Below are 15,557 nucleotides of genomic sequence, written 5' to 3' on the forward strand. Positions count from 1 at the left end.
AATGCCCCGTCTACACCCTCGTGCCTCATCCGTCCGCGTTCCCAGCCCCGGCCCCGCTCACGTTCCCACCAGGTCCCTCTCCCTCTCCATCTCCCCAGGTGCCCACTCCAGACCTGCCCCGATCAACCTCAGAGCCACTCCTCCTGACTTTTAAGGAGGGAGGGCTGGGGCCATGACTGGGAGAGGCAGCCTTTGGGGGATGGAGGGAGAGCCCCGCTCTGGGGCAGACCCCCAGCCTCCCCGCATCACCAGCCTCCACGTCCGCGTTCCCCAGGCTCCCTTCCTCCTTACCCTCCCGGCTACCATATGCCCCCATCCACTTCCAGACTCCCAGAGTGAGCTGGCCCCTGGCTCAGAAAGGCCAAGGCTGCGCCTCTCTCCCCAGCTGCCCCAGGACCCCGCCTCGTCCAGAGGCTTGGCGGCTCAGTTTCCCAAGCTCCAATCCAGCCTGGAGCCTCATCTCACCCACCGCCCTGCTCTCCAGGAAGCCTGAGGAGCCCCCGCACCATCTTGAAGGAAGGGGCGAGGCTGCCAGGCAGGTGTGCGTGGAATCTGCATCTTAGGTGCTTCCAGCATCCATAGGAGTCGGGAGGGTGGCAGAGCACAGCCCGAGATGGCAAGCCTGACCAGCCTGACAGCTCCTGTCCTCCCCTGGCTGCGACAGCACTGGGTGCAGGCAGAGGGGAGGGTCCTGCCAGTGACCCGGAGAGTCTTTCCTCTACTCCTACTTCCAGCCCCTTACCCACCCTCTCCCTCACGTCCCTCCCAGAGCCTAGCCTCATCCTTTCCCCAGCCCAGCTCTCCTATCTGAATCTTCACCCTAATTCTAACCCCATTGTCGACGCAATCCCCGACCCTGTCCTCATCGCTAACCCATCCAACTGTCAGGGATCATGTATTCAGAGTCTCCGAGGAACCAGGAACTGGGCCAGGCAGTGGGGCAGAAAACCAAATTATGGACCGTCTAACCTAGTGAGGGAGACAGATGTTAATCAAAGATGCAGTGCTATGAGAGCCATTCATAGTTAACTTTGGCCCTCCCTGAAAAAGCAGTTATTAAGCTAAGATCTGTAGGAAGAGGAGGCGTTAACCAGGTTCAAGAAGCCGAATGGGAACAACACGTGCAAAGGCCCTGTGGCGGGAAGGCACCGACCTCACTTCCTCAAGGTCTTTACTCGAAAGTCCCCTTCTCAGGGAGCCCTTCCCTGGCCACTCTATGTCTAACTCTGACTCCCCTATATTTCATAGTCTCCTTCCCTGCTTTATTATTTTTTTCCTCAGCACTTTTTGTATTTAACATACTATTTCATTTATTTGGTTACTAGGTAGTATTGTTTCCCACGCTAGAATGTAAGCTTCATGAGGGCAGGGGTTTGCTTTGGCTACATGGCATTCTCAGGACCTGACACAGTGCTAGGCACGTAGTAGGGTCTCAGCCACTGTTGGAGGATGAGTGGATGAAGGGCATGTAGTCCCAGACAGAAGAGGGTAAGGGAACAGGGAGGGGTGAGGCCAACGAGGCAGGCCATGAGGCCCCTGCCTTCATGAGGCAATGAGGAGCCGCTACCAGGCCCTGTCTGGGGTTGGGGAGAAGGACGTGAGCAGATTTGGGTCTTTAGGTCATTTCAATCCCTTACTCCATTTGCATCCTTGTCTATAAATGAAACCTGAGTCAGGATCTTATTCCCATTCCTTACCCAACCCTGAGCCTTCCAGAACCTTTCCGCCCCACTTTGCTTCTGATGTGGCCCAGTCACTGTGCCCTTCCCTCGATGGTGTCAGAAAGGTGCCACCACAGAGGAAACCGGGGCTGACACTTCCTGGTTGGCAACAGCTGCCTGGGGAGGCGGAAGGAAAGAGGGCAGATCCGGAAGAAGGGGACAGGAACGTGACTCTCTCCTCACTCTCCCTGTGTCCCAAACGCCAACTGCTGAGAGCAGGACTCCAGCCCCCTCACTGCAGCCTCCGGCCTCAGTCCTGCTTCCACCCTAAACGCAGTCCTGGCCGGGGCCCATCGCGATGGCAATTCTATCAGAAACTCGTCCCCGATCTCCCCTCTCCCCCACCCTGGGTTTATTCTGCAAGGGCTATTTAATATCAAAATTAAAGCATCGATTTGCTTACTGTTTCTTGTCCTTTGCAAGATGTCTGCAGTGCCTGGAACATTATGTGTGTCCAATAAGCATTTGCTGAATAAATGAATGAGTGAACAAGTAAGCGAACGAATGAATCAGTGACCTGCTGCTCAACAAACCCAATTCCATGAGAGCCCAACCTCTCCTCAAGCCAACTTCCTAGCTTCATTTCTTTTAGGAGGCACCGGGAACTGAACCCAGAACCTTCCATGTGGGAAGCAGGCGTTCAACTGTTTGAGCCACATCTGCTCCCCCAGCTTGGTTCTTTATGTTTCTTTTTCTTTTTTCCCCCAATGGCAGTGTGTACTTCAGAAAATTGAGGGATAGTGTAGATACATTAAAATGCATCAAGTGCCCTCTACACCGCTCAGATCAAGACATAGTACCTTTCCAGCTCCCGGCACAGCTCCTTTGTGCCCATGCCCCATCTGTACCCCCAACCCAGAGCTGCCCACCTGTCTGACTTCTAGAAGCAGTGCTTAGCTCTGCTTGTTCTTGAACTCGGTACCCACGGAATCACAGGGCACAGACTCTTTTGCATAAGACTTCTTTCACTCAAAGTCATTCTTTTTTATTGTTTATCTTTTTATTGTTATGTAGATTTCTATTGCATGAACATACCAAAAATTACTTACTCGCTAATTAGCATACTTCTTATGTCCCACGTTTTCCTCCAACTGACTTCTTTGAAGAAAAAATTATTATATTTCTCCCTTCCTTTCGTTGTTTGTGCTGTCTGTCTGCTCTTGCTCCTTGGAAATGGAACCTGGGACCCCCCATGTGGGAGAGAGGCACCCAATGGCTTGAGCCACCTCCGCTCCCCCAACTGTCTTCTGATCTTGAGTCCAACCCCCACCCCACCTTCACCAGATATGGGACCCGCAGGAAGCAGCAGATGTTCGTCTCCCATCCCCGGCCATCTCTCCCTCTGGTGCCTCTCACAGCATCCCCCTGTGCCCACCGGGTCCCTGGATCCTAGCCTCAGCACCCACCACCCTTTCTTTCCTGGACTCCAGGCCCTGGGTCAGGAGGACAGGGTCGAAGGATGGGCCAGCCTCCGGCTGCGGCCACCAGCTCCCCATTTCCTGGCAGCAGGCCAGAGGGACAGCAAGTTTGCACCGCCCCCACCCCCAGCCCAAGGCCCTGCTGAGTCCCCAGGGCGGGCAGGGAGGAGGAGGGAGCTTAGTAGGCTGATAAAGGTCTGCGGACCCCGCCCCGCCCCTTCCCCGGCTTCCCTGGGGCCTTGGCTCAGGCGGGACTGGCTCCCCCACCCTGAAGGCGCCTTGGTCCCTGGCATCTCTGCCCGCCCTCTCAGAGGCAGGCCCCGCGCCCTGCCTGCTGTCGCCTCCCTGCGGCTCCCAGACGGGCCGGAGCTCCGCCGCCTGCTCGGCCGCCGCGAGCTGCGCCCCGCCCCGCCTGCCCGGCTCCCCTCCCCGCGGACCAGGGCAGCACCTGCTCCGCGCGCCGGGCGGTCGGCGGGCCCAGTGCCACCCGCCGCGCCACCGCACCTCTCCGTGCCCGGCCGCCCTGCTCCTCGGGCCCTCCGTGTGCCCATACCGCGCCCCCTCTCCCCCAAATCTGGGATCGAGGGCCCCCTCGTGCGTCCTGTAGAGCAGCCATGGCCACCTACACTGTGAACGTGGCCACGGGCAGCGACCCCTTTTCGGGAACGCTCGACTCCATCTCCCTCATCATCGTGGGCACCGAAGGAGAGAGCCACAAGCAGCTGCTCAACCACTTTGGGAGAGACTTTGCCACCGGGGCGGTGAGTGTGTGTGTGTGGCCCTGCGAGAGGGGCAGGGCTGCAGGGGAAGGACCCCGAGGGGCCAGAGCCGGGCCAGGAAGGGCGCAGAGCAGTGGGGCTCCGAGGGGGCTCTGGACGCCCCTCACCCCAGACCCTGCTCCATGCCCCTGCCCCATGGCCCCCCGCTGTCGGCCACCTTTCTCCTCTGTTGCTGGTCCTCCATCTCCTCCCCCTCCTCCCTTTTCTCACCTCCTCTCACTCTCCTCATTCTTCTTCCTCTCCCCCCATCAGCCACCTGCCTCCTGCATCTCAGAACCACCCCCCACTCCCTTTATCTCTCCCTCCTCCCTCTCCCACTTCCCTCGCCCTTTCCCATCTCCTCTCTCCCCTTCTCCCTCACCCCTCTCCTCCCATTCTTATCCACTCTTGCTAAGTTAAGTTGCATCATGACTCGCTTATATTTGCATTGGAGTCTCTGGCACTTCACATGGCATCAGACAGGCTTGTCCAGTGCGCCGTCTGCCCGGGGTGGAAAGTGATGGCAGCACGCTTTCCTGAGCCTTCAAACCTCATTTTCAGCCGGGCCCAGCGCTCGCTGCCCTGTGATCTTACTAGGTCGTGCCAAGTGTCTGAGGCCACTTCTGCACCTCCACGTCTTCATGGATAAGGGGCAGCAGGCGGGGTTGGCTGGACCACCACTCCCCCCTCCCAACTCCAGCAGGCTTGGGAGCCCTGGGCCCCACTTGGACCCCTGTGTGCGCCATCCGCCCGGGTCCTGCCTGGGTGCTGCAGCCTCAGATGGCTGGGGAAGGGGAGAGGGAAGGACCTCGGGAGCTGGGAACACAGAGAAGGGAGGTGCTGGGGACAGACAGGCTGGGGCAGCAGGAGGGGAACACAAGGGTCTGATGAACCGATGAACGTCCTGACTCCAGCACCCCGGTCCGGGGAAGTGAGCATCGCCCAGTGGGAGCAGGGCCCGGGTGGGGGGCCAGTCCTGCCCGCTCACCGGCCATGTGTCCTGCCAGGTGGACCAGTACACTGTCCAGTGCCAGCAGGACCTGGGGGAACTCATCCTCATCCGCCTGTGCAAGGAGCGCTACTCCTTCTTCCCCAAGAAGTCCTGGTACTGCAACTACGTGCAGATCTGCGCTCCCAATGGCCGCACGTACCACTTCCCCGCCTACCAGTGGATGGATGGCTACGAGACCCTGTCGCTCCGGGAGGCTACGGGTAAGCCCTTGCCACCCCTTCCCAGGCCCGGTAGGGCCCCCTGCTCTGTCCTGGCCACCCCACCGTGTATCCCTAGGCAGATGTGGGTGGGAGGGGCAGGGGACACCGCCACAAACCCTACCCTACCCGGGACTCCTGGAAACTCCTGCCCTTCACGTCGCCCCTCAGGCATTGCTGCTCCTGGCGCTGGTGCTGGGGGGGCAGAGATGACAGATCCCAGGCCCCGGCTGGAGGCAGCGTCCCCAGAGCGCGCTCGCTGCCGTTTCTAGAGCCCTCGCTTCCCTCCAGCGGGGTGCCTGGCTCCTCGGGCGAGATCTGGTGGCTCTAGCTTCAGCTTTAGTGCTCCGATAGGATGCCCTGTTATCCGAAGTCGCATGCCCTGCTACTCCAAAAGCTGCCCTATTGCTCCCATAGGGCTCTGTTACCAGCACAGGATGCCTTGTGAGTCCATTAGGGTGCCCCATTGGTCCAGCTGATGCCTTGGGATTCCACTGAGAAGCCCTATCCATTCAGCACTTCTCCACGGGACTCCAGCAGCACATGTTGTGCCACCCTGGTTTCGTAACTGAGCATTTTTTCAGACTGATGGGATGTCCTGTTGCCCCAAAAGGATGTCCAATTACCCCACAAGGACACCTGCTTCTCTAACAGGATGCACTGTGACTCCAAAAGGACCCCTTTAAGGCAGTACGAATTCATCCCACTCCAATAGGATGCTCTGATATTTGTTCCAGCATCAGGTGTTCGCCTGACCGAGGCTGCCCAGCTGTTTTTCCAGGGACTTGGTGGCTCCCATGGGAGAGGGATGGGACCTGGGTGCCTGAGCTCCTTTCCTCCACCCCTGCCCAGAGCTCCCTCTGGCTGTCCATGGGGGCTGGAGGTGTGTCCTCCCCCCAAGCTTTGGCTGACCTCTCTTGAGGTTGAAGGGAGGGGCCCCGCCCTCCCTGCGCCGACCACCCCTTTTCCATTTCTCATTGTCTCATGCTGGAACCTTCTCCTGGGAGGCAGGGAGCAGGGCCTGAGCTGGGGAACGGAGAGGCAGGGGGCAGAGGGAGGCAGGCCTGGGGGAGGAGGATGTCGGGGCAAGTGTCTCCCTGGGGCAGTGAGCATCGTCCCACAGTGACGGATCTCAGTGGCATGGGAACAGGGGACAGGCAGGGTGACGCTGGGTGGCCGGACAGGAATGGCGCTGGGTGGGGCAGCTGCCACATAACACCAGGGCAGGGAGACTTGAGTCACCTGCTGGGCCCTCGAAGGAGGGAGGCCACCTCCCTGGGGACGAAGCCACGCTGGGTTGCCATTGCACAACTCCAGGGGGCACTGTTCAGCCCAACGTCAGCTGAGACAAATGGAGGAGGGAGAGGGCGACGAAGTGGGGGCTTTAACGAATGGCCAGGACGCCGGAGAAAGACAGCCTCGTTTTGGATCTTGGCTCCGCCACCGGGACTCCTAGGCCCAGTTCTGAATTCTCCTAAGCCTCGGTGCCCTCATCTGTCAAATGGGGCTAACTGCAAAACCTGCTTGGTAGGGTCGATGTGAGACTCCAAGGGGATAATGTCTGAAAGGAGTTCAGAGAAGGCTCCCAGAGGTCTGTGGTCGGTACTAGTCTGTGGGCGAGGGCCAGCAGCAGACGGCCTGGGTTCAAATCACACCTCGGAGCCTCCTGGTAAAGGGTCAAGTCAATATTGTCCCACAGCTGAAATTGCCAGGGCCAGAGAGGTTTTGAAATCAGACAGATTTAAATCGATTATATACATAGGATACCCAATCAAATATACTAATATTTCTGCAGTAAAAACTATGAATCATTATACCAAGTGTTAAATAAAGACAACCTCTAGCTTCGGGTCAATTTAGAGCAGGTTTTGCAGACCAAAGGATTTGTGCCAAACTTATGCAAAAAAAAAAAAAGTTCGCTTTCCAGAGCTTTTTGGATTTTGGAAATTGTGGAGAAGGGGTTGTGGGTTTGTAATAGGTTTCCTTTCCGAAGGTTGTTCTTGAGAGGACTGAATTATTAGAAAGAAGCAGTTTAGAACGTGCCCAGTATCTGCTAAGTGCTAAAATAACTAGTTTTCACTATTTCAGGGACTTGCTGGCGCCAGCAGAGTCAAGCTGGAAGGGGAGAGCAAGGGGAGGACCCGCCCTCTAGGGTCTGGGGTTTTAGGAGAGGTGACCTCCCTCCCCCAGTCCTGGCCCACCAGAGCTGTCCCAGGGGGCAGAAGCTGGATTCCTGCTCCCCAACGTGAGCAGGGGTGGGCAGGGCCGGGGTCAGACCTTGGGTCCCCTCTGGTCTCCCCACAGGAAAGACAATGGCGGATGACACGCTCCCCATCCTGGTGGAGCATCGCCAAGAGGAGACCAGAGCCAAGCAGGACTTCTACCGGTGAGGTGGCGGGGCCGGGCTGGGCCGGCGGGGCCGTGGGAGGAGGGGGCCACAGGGGCGCTGAGCCCACCGACTGTCTCACGTCTTTGCAGCTGGAGGGTCTTTGTTCCGGGGCTGCCCAACTACGTGCACATCCCCAGTTACCGCCCTCCCGTCCGGAGGCACCCAGAGCGGCCTGAGTAAGGACCCCCTGGGGACACCTGGGCCCCTGCCCCTGCCCACAAGGCCCCCCCCCAGGACCCCAGGTGCCCAGAAGCCCTCTGATCCTCCCCCCAGGTGGAACGGCTACATCCCTGGATTCCCGATTCTCATCAACATTAAGGCCACCAAATTCCTGAACTCCAACCTCCGCTACTCCTTCGTCAAGACAGCCTCCTTCTTCTACCGCCTGGGGCCCATGTGAGCCTGCGTCGGGCACCCGCCCCTGTCCCCCACCCGCCCCCTTCCCGCCCCCTCCATGCCCACCTCTGAGACTGCCCCAGACTCTGAGATAGCCAGGAAGGTGGAGAGGGCTGCAGGCAAACCCAGATCCCCAGAGGGGTGAGACCAGGGACCAGAGATACAAAGACCATGAGATGTGGGATGCAGAGTCCCAGGGACCCAGAGACCTAGAGGTCCAGGGACCCAGGGACCTAGAGACAGAGACCCAGAGACCAGGAGACCCAGAGACCCAGAGATCCAGGGACCCAGGGACCTAGAGACAGAGACCCAGAGACCAGGAGAGCCAGAGACCCAGAGATCCTGAGACCCAGAGACCCAGGGACCCAGGGACCCAGAGACTCAGGGACCCAGTGATCCAGGGACCCAGGGACCTAGAGACAGAGACCCAGAGATCCTGAGATCCAGAGACCCAGGGACCCAGGGACCTAGAGACAGAGACCCAGAGATCCAGAGACCCTAAGATCCAAAGACCTAGAGATCCAACGACCTAGGGACCTGAAGACAGAGACACAGAGATCTAGAGACCCTGAGATCCAGAGACACAGAGATCCAGAGACCCGGAGATCCAGAGACATAGAGACCCAGAGACCCAGAGATCCAGGGACCTAGGGACAGAGACAGAGAGATCTAGAGACACAGAGATCTAGAGACACAGAAACCCTGAGATGCAGAGACCCAGATATTCTGAGACTTTGAGACTCAGAGACCCGGGTGTCCCAGAGGACCTTGCAGCTTCTCTGACAGCCTTCCCCCTCGGAACCCCACCTCTCAGGGCACTGAAGTTCAAACTGCGCGGCCTGGTGGACTGCAAACGGTCATGGAAGAAACTGAAGCACATCAGGAAGATTTTCCCTGCCCACAAGACCCTCGTCTCTGGTATGCAGTCGCGCATCCGGAGTTGAACGCGGGGGAGTTGAACAGGGGGCCTTTGGCATCTGAATGCCAGACCGGTGGACGTGGGGGAAGCGGGTGGGCGTGGGGGAAGCGGGAAGAAAGGGGAGCAGACCCAGGGGAGATCGGGTGAGTCGGGCGGTGGTGCCCTCTGGTGGCCCCTTGGGAAACGTCACCCCGGGCCCCTCTGGCCGCTGGAGGGGAGGCTGGGGCCTCCACTGGCCTCCTGGAGTCCCCTGAGGTGCCCATGGTCTCCCTGGCCCAGGCTGCAGCCCCACGCCCCTCTGCCTCTGGAGGGGCCGGCCGGGTTGTGACGCCCCCGCTGTCCGCCCAGAGTACGTGGCTGACCACTGGGCAGAGGACAGCTTCTTTGGGTACCAGTACCTCAACGGCGTCAACCCCGGTCTCATCCGCCGCTGCACGCAGATCCCGGACAAGTTCCCCGTCACGGATGACATGGTGGCCCCGTTCCTGGGCGAGGGAACGTGCCTGCAGGCCGAGCTGGAGGTGAGGCCTGGCTGCCACGGGGACGCCCACCCGCCGCCCCGCCTCCCCCACCCCCTCCCCGCCCTGCAGGAGCCCCACCTCCCCCCTCACCCCCCACGGCCCTGCCCCCCTGCCCACGGCCAGCGCCCTCGGCACCCAGGGCGCGCGCCGCAGGTGCCCTGGGTTTGCCCGACCATCCCCACCCCCCTGCAGAAGGGAAACATTTACCTGGCGGACTACCGAATCCTGGAGGGCATCCCCGCCATCGAGCTCAACGGCCGCAAGCAGCACCACTGCGCCCCCCTCTGCCTGCTGCACTTCGGCCCTGAAGGGAACATGATGCCCATTGCCATCCAGGTGCGTGGGTGCTGGACCTGGGTGCCAGCGATACACCAGCGCATGAGCCTGTGAGTGCGCATGTCCCTGTGGGCGTGCATGGCTGTGGGAGTCTCTATGTGTACCTGTACGTACCTACGAGGGTGCACCTGTGTAAGCGAGTGGTCAGCAGGTCAGCTGGTGTGTGTGCATATGAATCTGTGTCCCTGCGTGTGCACCCACTTGTGAGGTCTGTGCCTGAGTGTGTGCATCTGGGTGTAAGCATGTATGCCCACGCTGAGTGTGCATGCCTCAGAGCCTCTGTGCACATCCCCGTGTGCCTCTGAGACTACGCCTATGTCACGTATGTCCCTACCTGTGTGTGTGGCCAGAGAGGAACCTGCTTGTCTGTGTGCCCATGTACCTGCATGTGCGTTTATGTGTGAGCCTGTACCTTTCTCCGCGTGTGTTTCTGTGTGCACACCACTGCCCACACGGACCCAGGCGGGTGACCCCGAGTGTAAGCCTAGAAGCGAGTACCGGTATGTGCACACCTGTGTGCTGCCATCGTGCCTGTGTGCCCATGCATGAACTCAGAACCCTGTGGGCACCCTCGTGTGTAAGCCCCCGTGTGGAGAGTGGGCGTGCTGGTGCCCGTAGGCACAGGGGTCCCGATGACAATGAGCCTGGGAGCTCAAGCCTGTCTCTGACTTCAGTCGCTCTTCCGTCTGATTAACCAACCCCTCTGGGGGCCAGGCTGCTCTTGAGAACACTGAGCTCATCAGGCTTAGAGGCAGAGTTGCCAGGTGGAGAAGGGGCGCGGGGAGGCTTGGGAGGAGAGGCCCTGGGGTGCTGCAGGGAGGGGGAGGGAATTGTTACTGCTCAGACTTCCCTCCTGCAGCGGGTACCCCTGTGTGGGAGGGGGCTGGGCCCCACCTAACCCTCCCTTCTTCCCCGCCCCCAGCTCAGCCAGACCCCGGGGCCCGACTGCCCCATCTTCCTGCCCAGCGACTGCGAGTGGGACTGGCTGCTGGCCAAGACGTGGGTGCGCTACGCTGAGTTCTACTGCCACGAGGCCATCGCCCACCTGCTGGAGACCCACCTCATCGGCGAGGCCTTCTACCTGGCCATGCTGAGGCAGCTGCCCATGTGCCACCCGCTCTACAAGGTCGGGGCCTCCATCGAGCCTCCCTGCCCCCACCTGGCCCCGGGGAGCCTCCTGGCTCACTCGGGGGTCGGGGATTCCAGTTAGACTTGGGGAGGCAGCTGGGGACCCACAAGAGAGGGCTTGGGGTGGGGACTTCCAAAAGTGCAGGGGTCGATGTCGCAGAAATGGGGGCGCCGAGGGACTCTGGGGGCAACTCTGCTCCTTTCTCATTCTTGTCTTCCCTTTCTCCCCCAGCTGCTCGTGCCCCACACCCGATTTGTCGTCCAGATCAACAGCATCGGGCGGGCCCTGCTCCTCAACGAGGGGGGACTCTCAGCCAGGGTAAGGCTGCTGCCCCCACCCCAGCAAGACCTTTGCTTTTTTTGGCCTTTGCAGTTAGACTGCAAGCAGGACTTCCCACTTGCCTTTGGATTGTGCTGGGGTGTGGCTGGAGGCACAGATGAAAGTGCTGCTGTGCCTAGAAGGGTGCAGAGGCCGGGAGGGGGCGTGCAGCAGGCTGAGCTTACAGGGGCTCTGCTGGGCCCCACGGGGACACGCGCCCAGCCCCAGCGCTGCCTCCTCCCTCCCAGGGCATGTCGCTGGGCCTGGAGGGCTTTGCCGAGGTGATGGTACGGGGATTGTCCGAGATCACCTACGAGAGGCTCTACCTCCCCCATGACTTCGTGGAGCGTGGCGTCCAGGACCTGCCGGGGTATTACTACCGCGACGACTGCCTGGCAGTGTGGGATGCGCTGGAGAGGTGAGGTCGAGACGGCAGCGGATGGCACTTGGCGTGGATGTCCTGGGATGCTGGGAGGGGGTGCAGGGGGCTTTTAAGGACCTGAGCTCGGGTCTGCAGCTGTACAGGGTGGGGTCTGAGGTCCGTGAGTCTGAGCCTTACTTTGGCCCCTGGCCCACTTCCACCTGCCGACCCTTCGGAGCTTCCTGTGGACCACCCCAGACCCTCACCAGGAGGCTCTGAGTATTTTCTGACCTTACCAGGCCCCCCCCCACTCCACTCCTGCCCCCCAGGCCTTGCTCACCCACAGGCCTGCTTCAGCTCTGGGCCCAGCTCTGGGCAGCTAAGGCAGGGGGGAGGTGGGAGAAACCAGGTTGGGGAGGGCAGGGGGAGGACCCACGCAGAGAACTGTCCCTTGGCAGGTACGTGACAGAGGTCATCACCTATTATTACCCGAACGATGCAGCCGTGGAGGGTGACCCAGAGTTGCAGTGCTGGGTGCAGGAGATCTTCAAGGAATGCTTCCTGGGGCGCGAGAGCTCGGGTATGGGCCTGGGCCGTGGTGTGGCAGCCACCCGGGCTGGGCCAGGGCATGTTGCACTGTGGCCGCAGGAGATCAAGTCACTGCCTGGGATTTTGGCCGGGCCCTTCCCTGGTCCCTGGACAAAAGCATTTCAGAGAGGCTGGTGGAGAAAGCAGGGCTGGCCATCGGTCCCCGTCTGAGCTCAGGAGCTGTGGCTCACCTCTGCAGAGAGCTGGAGGGGTCCCAGCCCCTCATCCCAGAAATGGGCCTTTGTGGCCTGAGAAATGGGACATGAACTCCAACAGGAAAGGGCAGCACATGCTGGTACTGGGGGAGCTGGTGGGGAACTTGTGGTCATGTCACCTGGGCACCCACATGACAACTATTTATTGAGCACCTACTATTTGACAAACACTGAGGAGGCAAAAGGGAATGAGACAGGTGAAGGTGCCTGCCTTCAAGGAGTTCACAGTCTGGGGGCAGTGACACTATAGCAGGACTGGCGCTGTTTGGGGGGCAGCCTGAGGAGGGGCCCTAGGAGCCCAGGGGAGGCCCCTAACCCAGTTGGGGGAGGGGTGATGGGTAGAGACTGGGGATGAGTAAGCAGCAAGCTAAGATCTAGTGAAGACCTAGCATCCTGGCTAACATCTAGCTGAGACCTGCAGTATGGGGAAGTTGTTGTGAGATGACAGGGAGTGAGGTTAGGAGAATTTTGAGTGGGAACAGCCTGGGTGGAAAGGCCCAGAAGCCAGAGAACACCGTGAGTCCTGGGATCTGCCTGCAGTTCTCTGCAGCTGGAGCTTAGGGTGGGAGTAGGGCAGGGCCGGACAGGGCTAAGCCTGAAGCATGAGCAGGCCAGCCCCGTGGCTTGGCTAAGGAGTTTGGAGTTGCCCTGAGGGCCATAGGGAGCCATGGAAGGGCTTGCAGGGAGATCAGAGGGGCTTGTTAGGCGACCGCTCGGAAAGCTACTGCAGTGAGCAGCGGGGAGGTGGCAGGGGCCTGACTGGGTAGGGTCTGTGGGGACACAGAATTCGAGAGCTGGTCAGGAGATTGAAATGACAGGACTTGGTCATTGGTTTGGGCTTGGCAAGGGAAGGGGTGAGGTGAGGGAGGGGTCAAAGGAGACTCCCCGGCTTTGGGCTTTTGCAACTGGACGGGTGGTGTGTATCTTCCCTGAGCCGGGACCCTGGGAGGAGGAGCCAGTTTGGGAGGAAGATGATGGGGGCTGGTTGGAATGAGTTGAGCTCTCAGCACCGGGTCACCATGGCACCGAGGGCTGGCTGCTCATGTGGGACAACAGGAAAGAAGTAGCTTGGTCAGGGAAGAAAATGTGAGCCCGAGGGCCGGAGTGTGCGCAGTCTCACAGGGGAGTGGGATGGGGGATAAGTGATGGACTCGCCCTGAGGCCCTGGGACCAGGAGACCCCCTAGGGGAACTGGAGGAGGGGTCTGAGGCCACTCCTCAGGCAGGGGTCCGGGAGCCCTGAAGGACACCTGGCCAGAGCCAGCTGAGCCCCTGGGCTTGTGGTCTGGACAGGGGGGACAGGGCAATGGCCGTGGGAGGGCCAAGCAGGCAGAACGAGGGCACAGACGTGGCAGCTTGGAGTCTTGGCAAGGTGGGAGGCCAGGGGAGGGCTGGAGGACCAACACCGCCCCGCCTTCCCCCTGGCCCCCAGGCTTTCCCACGTGCCTGCGAACGGTGCCTGAGCTGATCCGGTATGTCACCATTGTCATCTACACCTGCTCTGCCAGGCACGCAGCTGTCAACACGGGGCAGGTACTGCCCTCCTCACCAGCCCCAGCCCCAGCCCATGTGGTGTGAATCCAAATCATTGACGGGGCAGAGGGTGGTCGGGCCCTGGGGGAGGGGGAGACCCTGGGTGCTCTCTGAGCCAGAGCCCTTCCCCTCCGCCACCCCCAGCTGGAGTTCACCGCCTGGATGCCCAATTTTCCATCATCCATGCGGAACCCACCGATGCAGACCAAGGGGCTGAGCACTCTGCAGACCTTCATGGACACGCTGCCCGACGTGAAGACCACGTGCATCACCCTACTGGTGCTCTGGACGCTGAGCCGGGAGCCCGACGACAAGGTGCCCCAGGGCGGCCGAGCAGGGCAGGGGGCTGGGAGCTGGGAGCTGGGCGGCCAAGCAGGCCAGGTGGTGCCCTGGGGAGCAGGGAGAGGGGCTGCTGAAGGCAGAGGCGGTGGGGCCAGGTCCTCCTGCCGGCCAAGAGGGCTGGCGTCCGGCCGTGGAGGTGTGCGTGGGGGGCTGGCGCGGTCCCAGCGTTCTGACTCTGCCCGCAGCGGCCCCTGGGCCACTTCCCCGACATCCACTTCGTGGAGGACGCGCCGCGGAGGAGCATGGAGGCGCTGCGCCGGCGCCTGGCCCAGATCTCGCACAACATCCGCGAGCGCAACAAGTGCCTCCCCCTCCCCTACTACTACCTGGACCCCGTGCTGATCGAGAACAGCATTTCTATCTAGATCGGCCCGTCCAGCCCCGCCCCGCCCCACCTATTTTCCAAAAAAAAAAAAAAATGCTTCAAACACATTTCCTCGGTCCATCTCCGCGCGCGGGGGTTCACCCGAAGCGGGGCGGCGCGGCGCCGGGCCGGGGGCGCCCGCGCTCACACCGCGCTGCTGTCCTGCGGGCGGCGGGGGCCGGGTGGGTGCAGAGCGGCGCCAGGCCCCGGTCCCGCTCCCGGGTGAGCCGCTAGGTCTGGCGGAAGAAAAGGCTAGGACTTCGGCCCTGCTGGGCGCCCCGCCCCATTCCCCTCTCCCCCTTTATTTTCTTTTAAATGTTACATTCAAAAAATTCGAGGTCCCCCTATACCCCCCACTCCACCCACCCCATCCCTCCCACATCAACAAACTCTTCCATCATCACAGCACACCCACTGCACCTGGCGAATACATTCTGGAGCTCCGCTGCACCGCATGACAGTGGTGCACATTGTGGTCCGCGCTCTCCCCCAGTCCACCCAGCGCCCATTTTTTGATCCCAAACAATTCTGGTCCAGGTTAAGCCCACCTGCCGAGGGATTTAGTCCACCCGAGCCCCGCCCACTGGAGAACTTAGACCATCTCAAGCCCCCCCCCCCACGGAGGGGACTCAGATCCCGAGGACCCTCGTCCCCCAGAAAACCCACCAAAGAACACAGACTTCCACCCCCAGCCCCTCCCGCCTAGGAATCCCGACTCCCAAGACCGGCTCACCTGGCAACAAAACCACCCCCCACCCGGGCACGGGACCGTCCTAAGCCCAACCGCAGGAAACCCGGCCCACTCGAAGCCCCGCCCCCAGGAGCCCCGCCCGCCCCAGGCCACGCCCACCAGGACGTCGGCCGCTCGGAGCAGCCTTCTCGGCGCCCAGACTCCCTCCAAGTGACAGGGTCCCCAGGCTCCCGTCCTTCCTTAACCCTCCCACTCTTCTGGAACCTGGGGCCCCTCCCGTCCCCACCCAGGGCCTTGCTTACAGTGTCTGACACCCCAGGAGAGCGCAGGGCACAGCACATGGTTGACTT

The 15,557-nt window shown here is 60.9% G+C and overlaps 1 protein-coding gene across 1 annotated transcript; it reads left to right on the forward strand.

Moving 5' to 3' along the window:
* The first annotated feature begins 3,753 nt into the window (after positions 1–3,753).
* On the forward strand, positions 3,754–14,517 carry LOC101430353 (arachidonate 12-lipoxygenase, 12R-type). Its single transcript, XM_058283221.1, has 15 exons — positions 3,754–3,900; positions 4,905–5,109; positions 7,411–7,492; positions 7,585–7,671; positions 7,769–7,891; positions 8,706–8,809; positions 9,159–9,331; positions 9,524–9,667; positions 10,590–10,793; positions 11,028–11,114; positions 11,363–11,532; positions 11,934–12,055; positions 13,710–13,810; positions 13,955–14,125; positions 14,338–14,517. Exons 1-15 carry the CDS (start codon positions 3,754–3,756, stop codon positions 14,515–14,517), a joined length of 2,100 nt encoding a protein of 699 aa, XP_058139204.1.
* Positions 14,518–15,557: the final 1,040 nt, after the last annotated feature.

Source organism: Dasypus novemcinctus, chromosome 21 (genome assembly GCF_030445035.2).
Source record: "Dasypus novemcinctus isolate mDasNov1 chromosome 21, mDasNov1.1.hap2, whole genome shotgun sequence".
Classification (NCBI taxonomy): Eukaryota; Metazoa; Chordata; class Mammalia; order Cingulata; family Dasypodidae; genus Dasypus; species Dasypus novemcinctus.

What these genes read in the sequence shown, in the direction of transcription:
- LOC101430353 (XM_058283221.1), top strand. Translation starts at nt 3,754, where the DNA reads ATGGCCACCTACACTGTGAACGTGGCCACGGGCAGCGACCCCTTTTCG. An exon ending in GAGACTTTGCCACCGGGGCG is followed by an intron (nt 3,901 to 4,904) that starts GTGAGTGTGTGT and finishes GTGTCCTGCCAG; the next exon opens with GTGGACCAGTACACTGTCCA. An exon ending in CAGCTGTCAACACGGGGCAG is followed by an intron (nt 13,811 to 13,954) that starts GTACTGCCCTCC and finishes CGCCACCCCCAG; the next exon opens with CTGGAGTTCACCGCCTGGAT.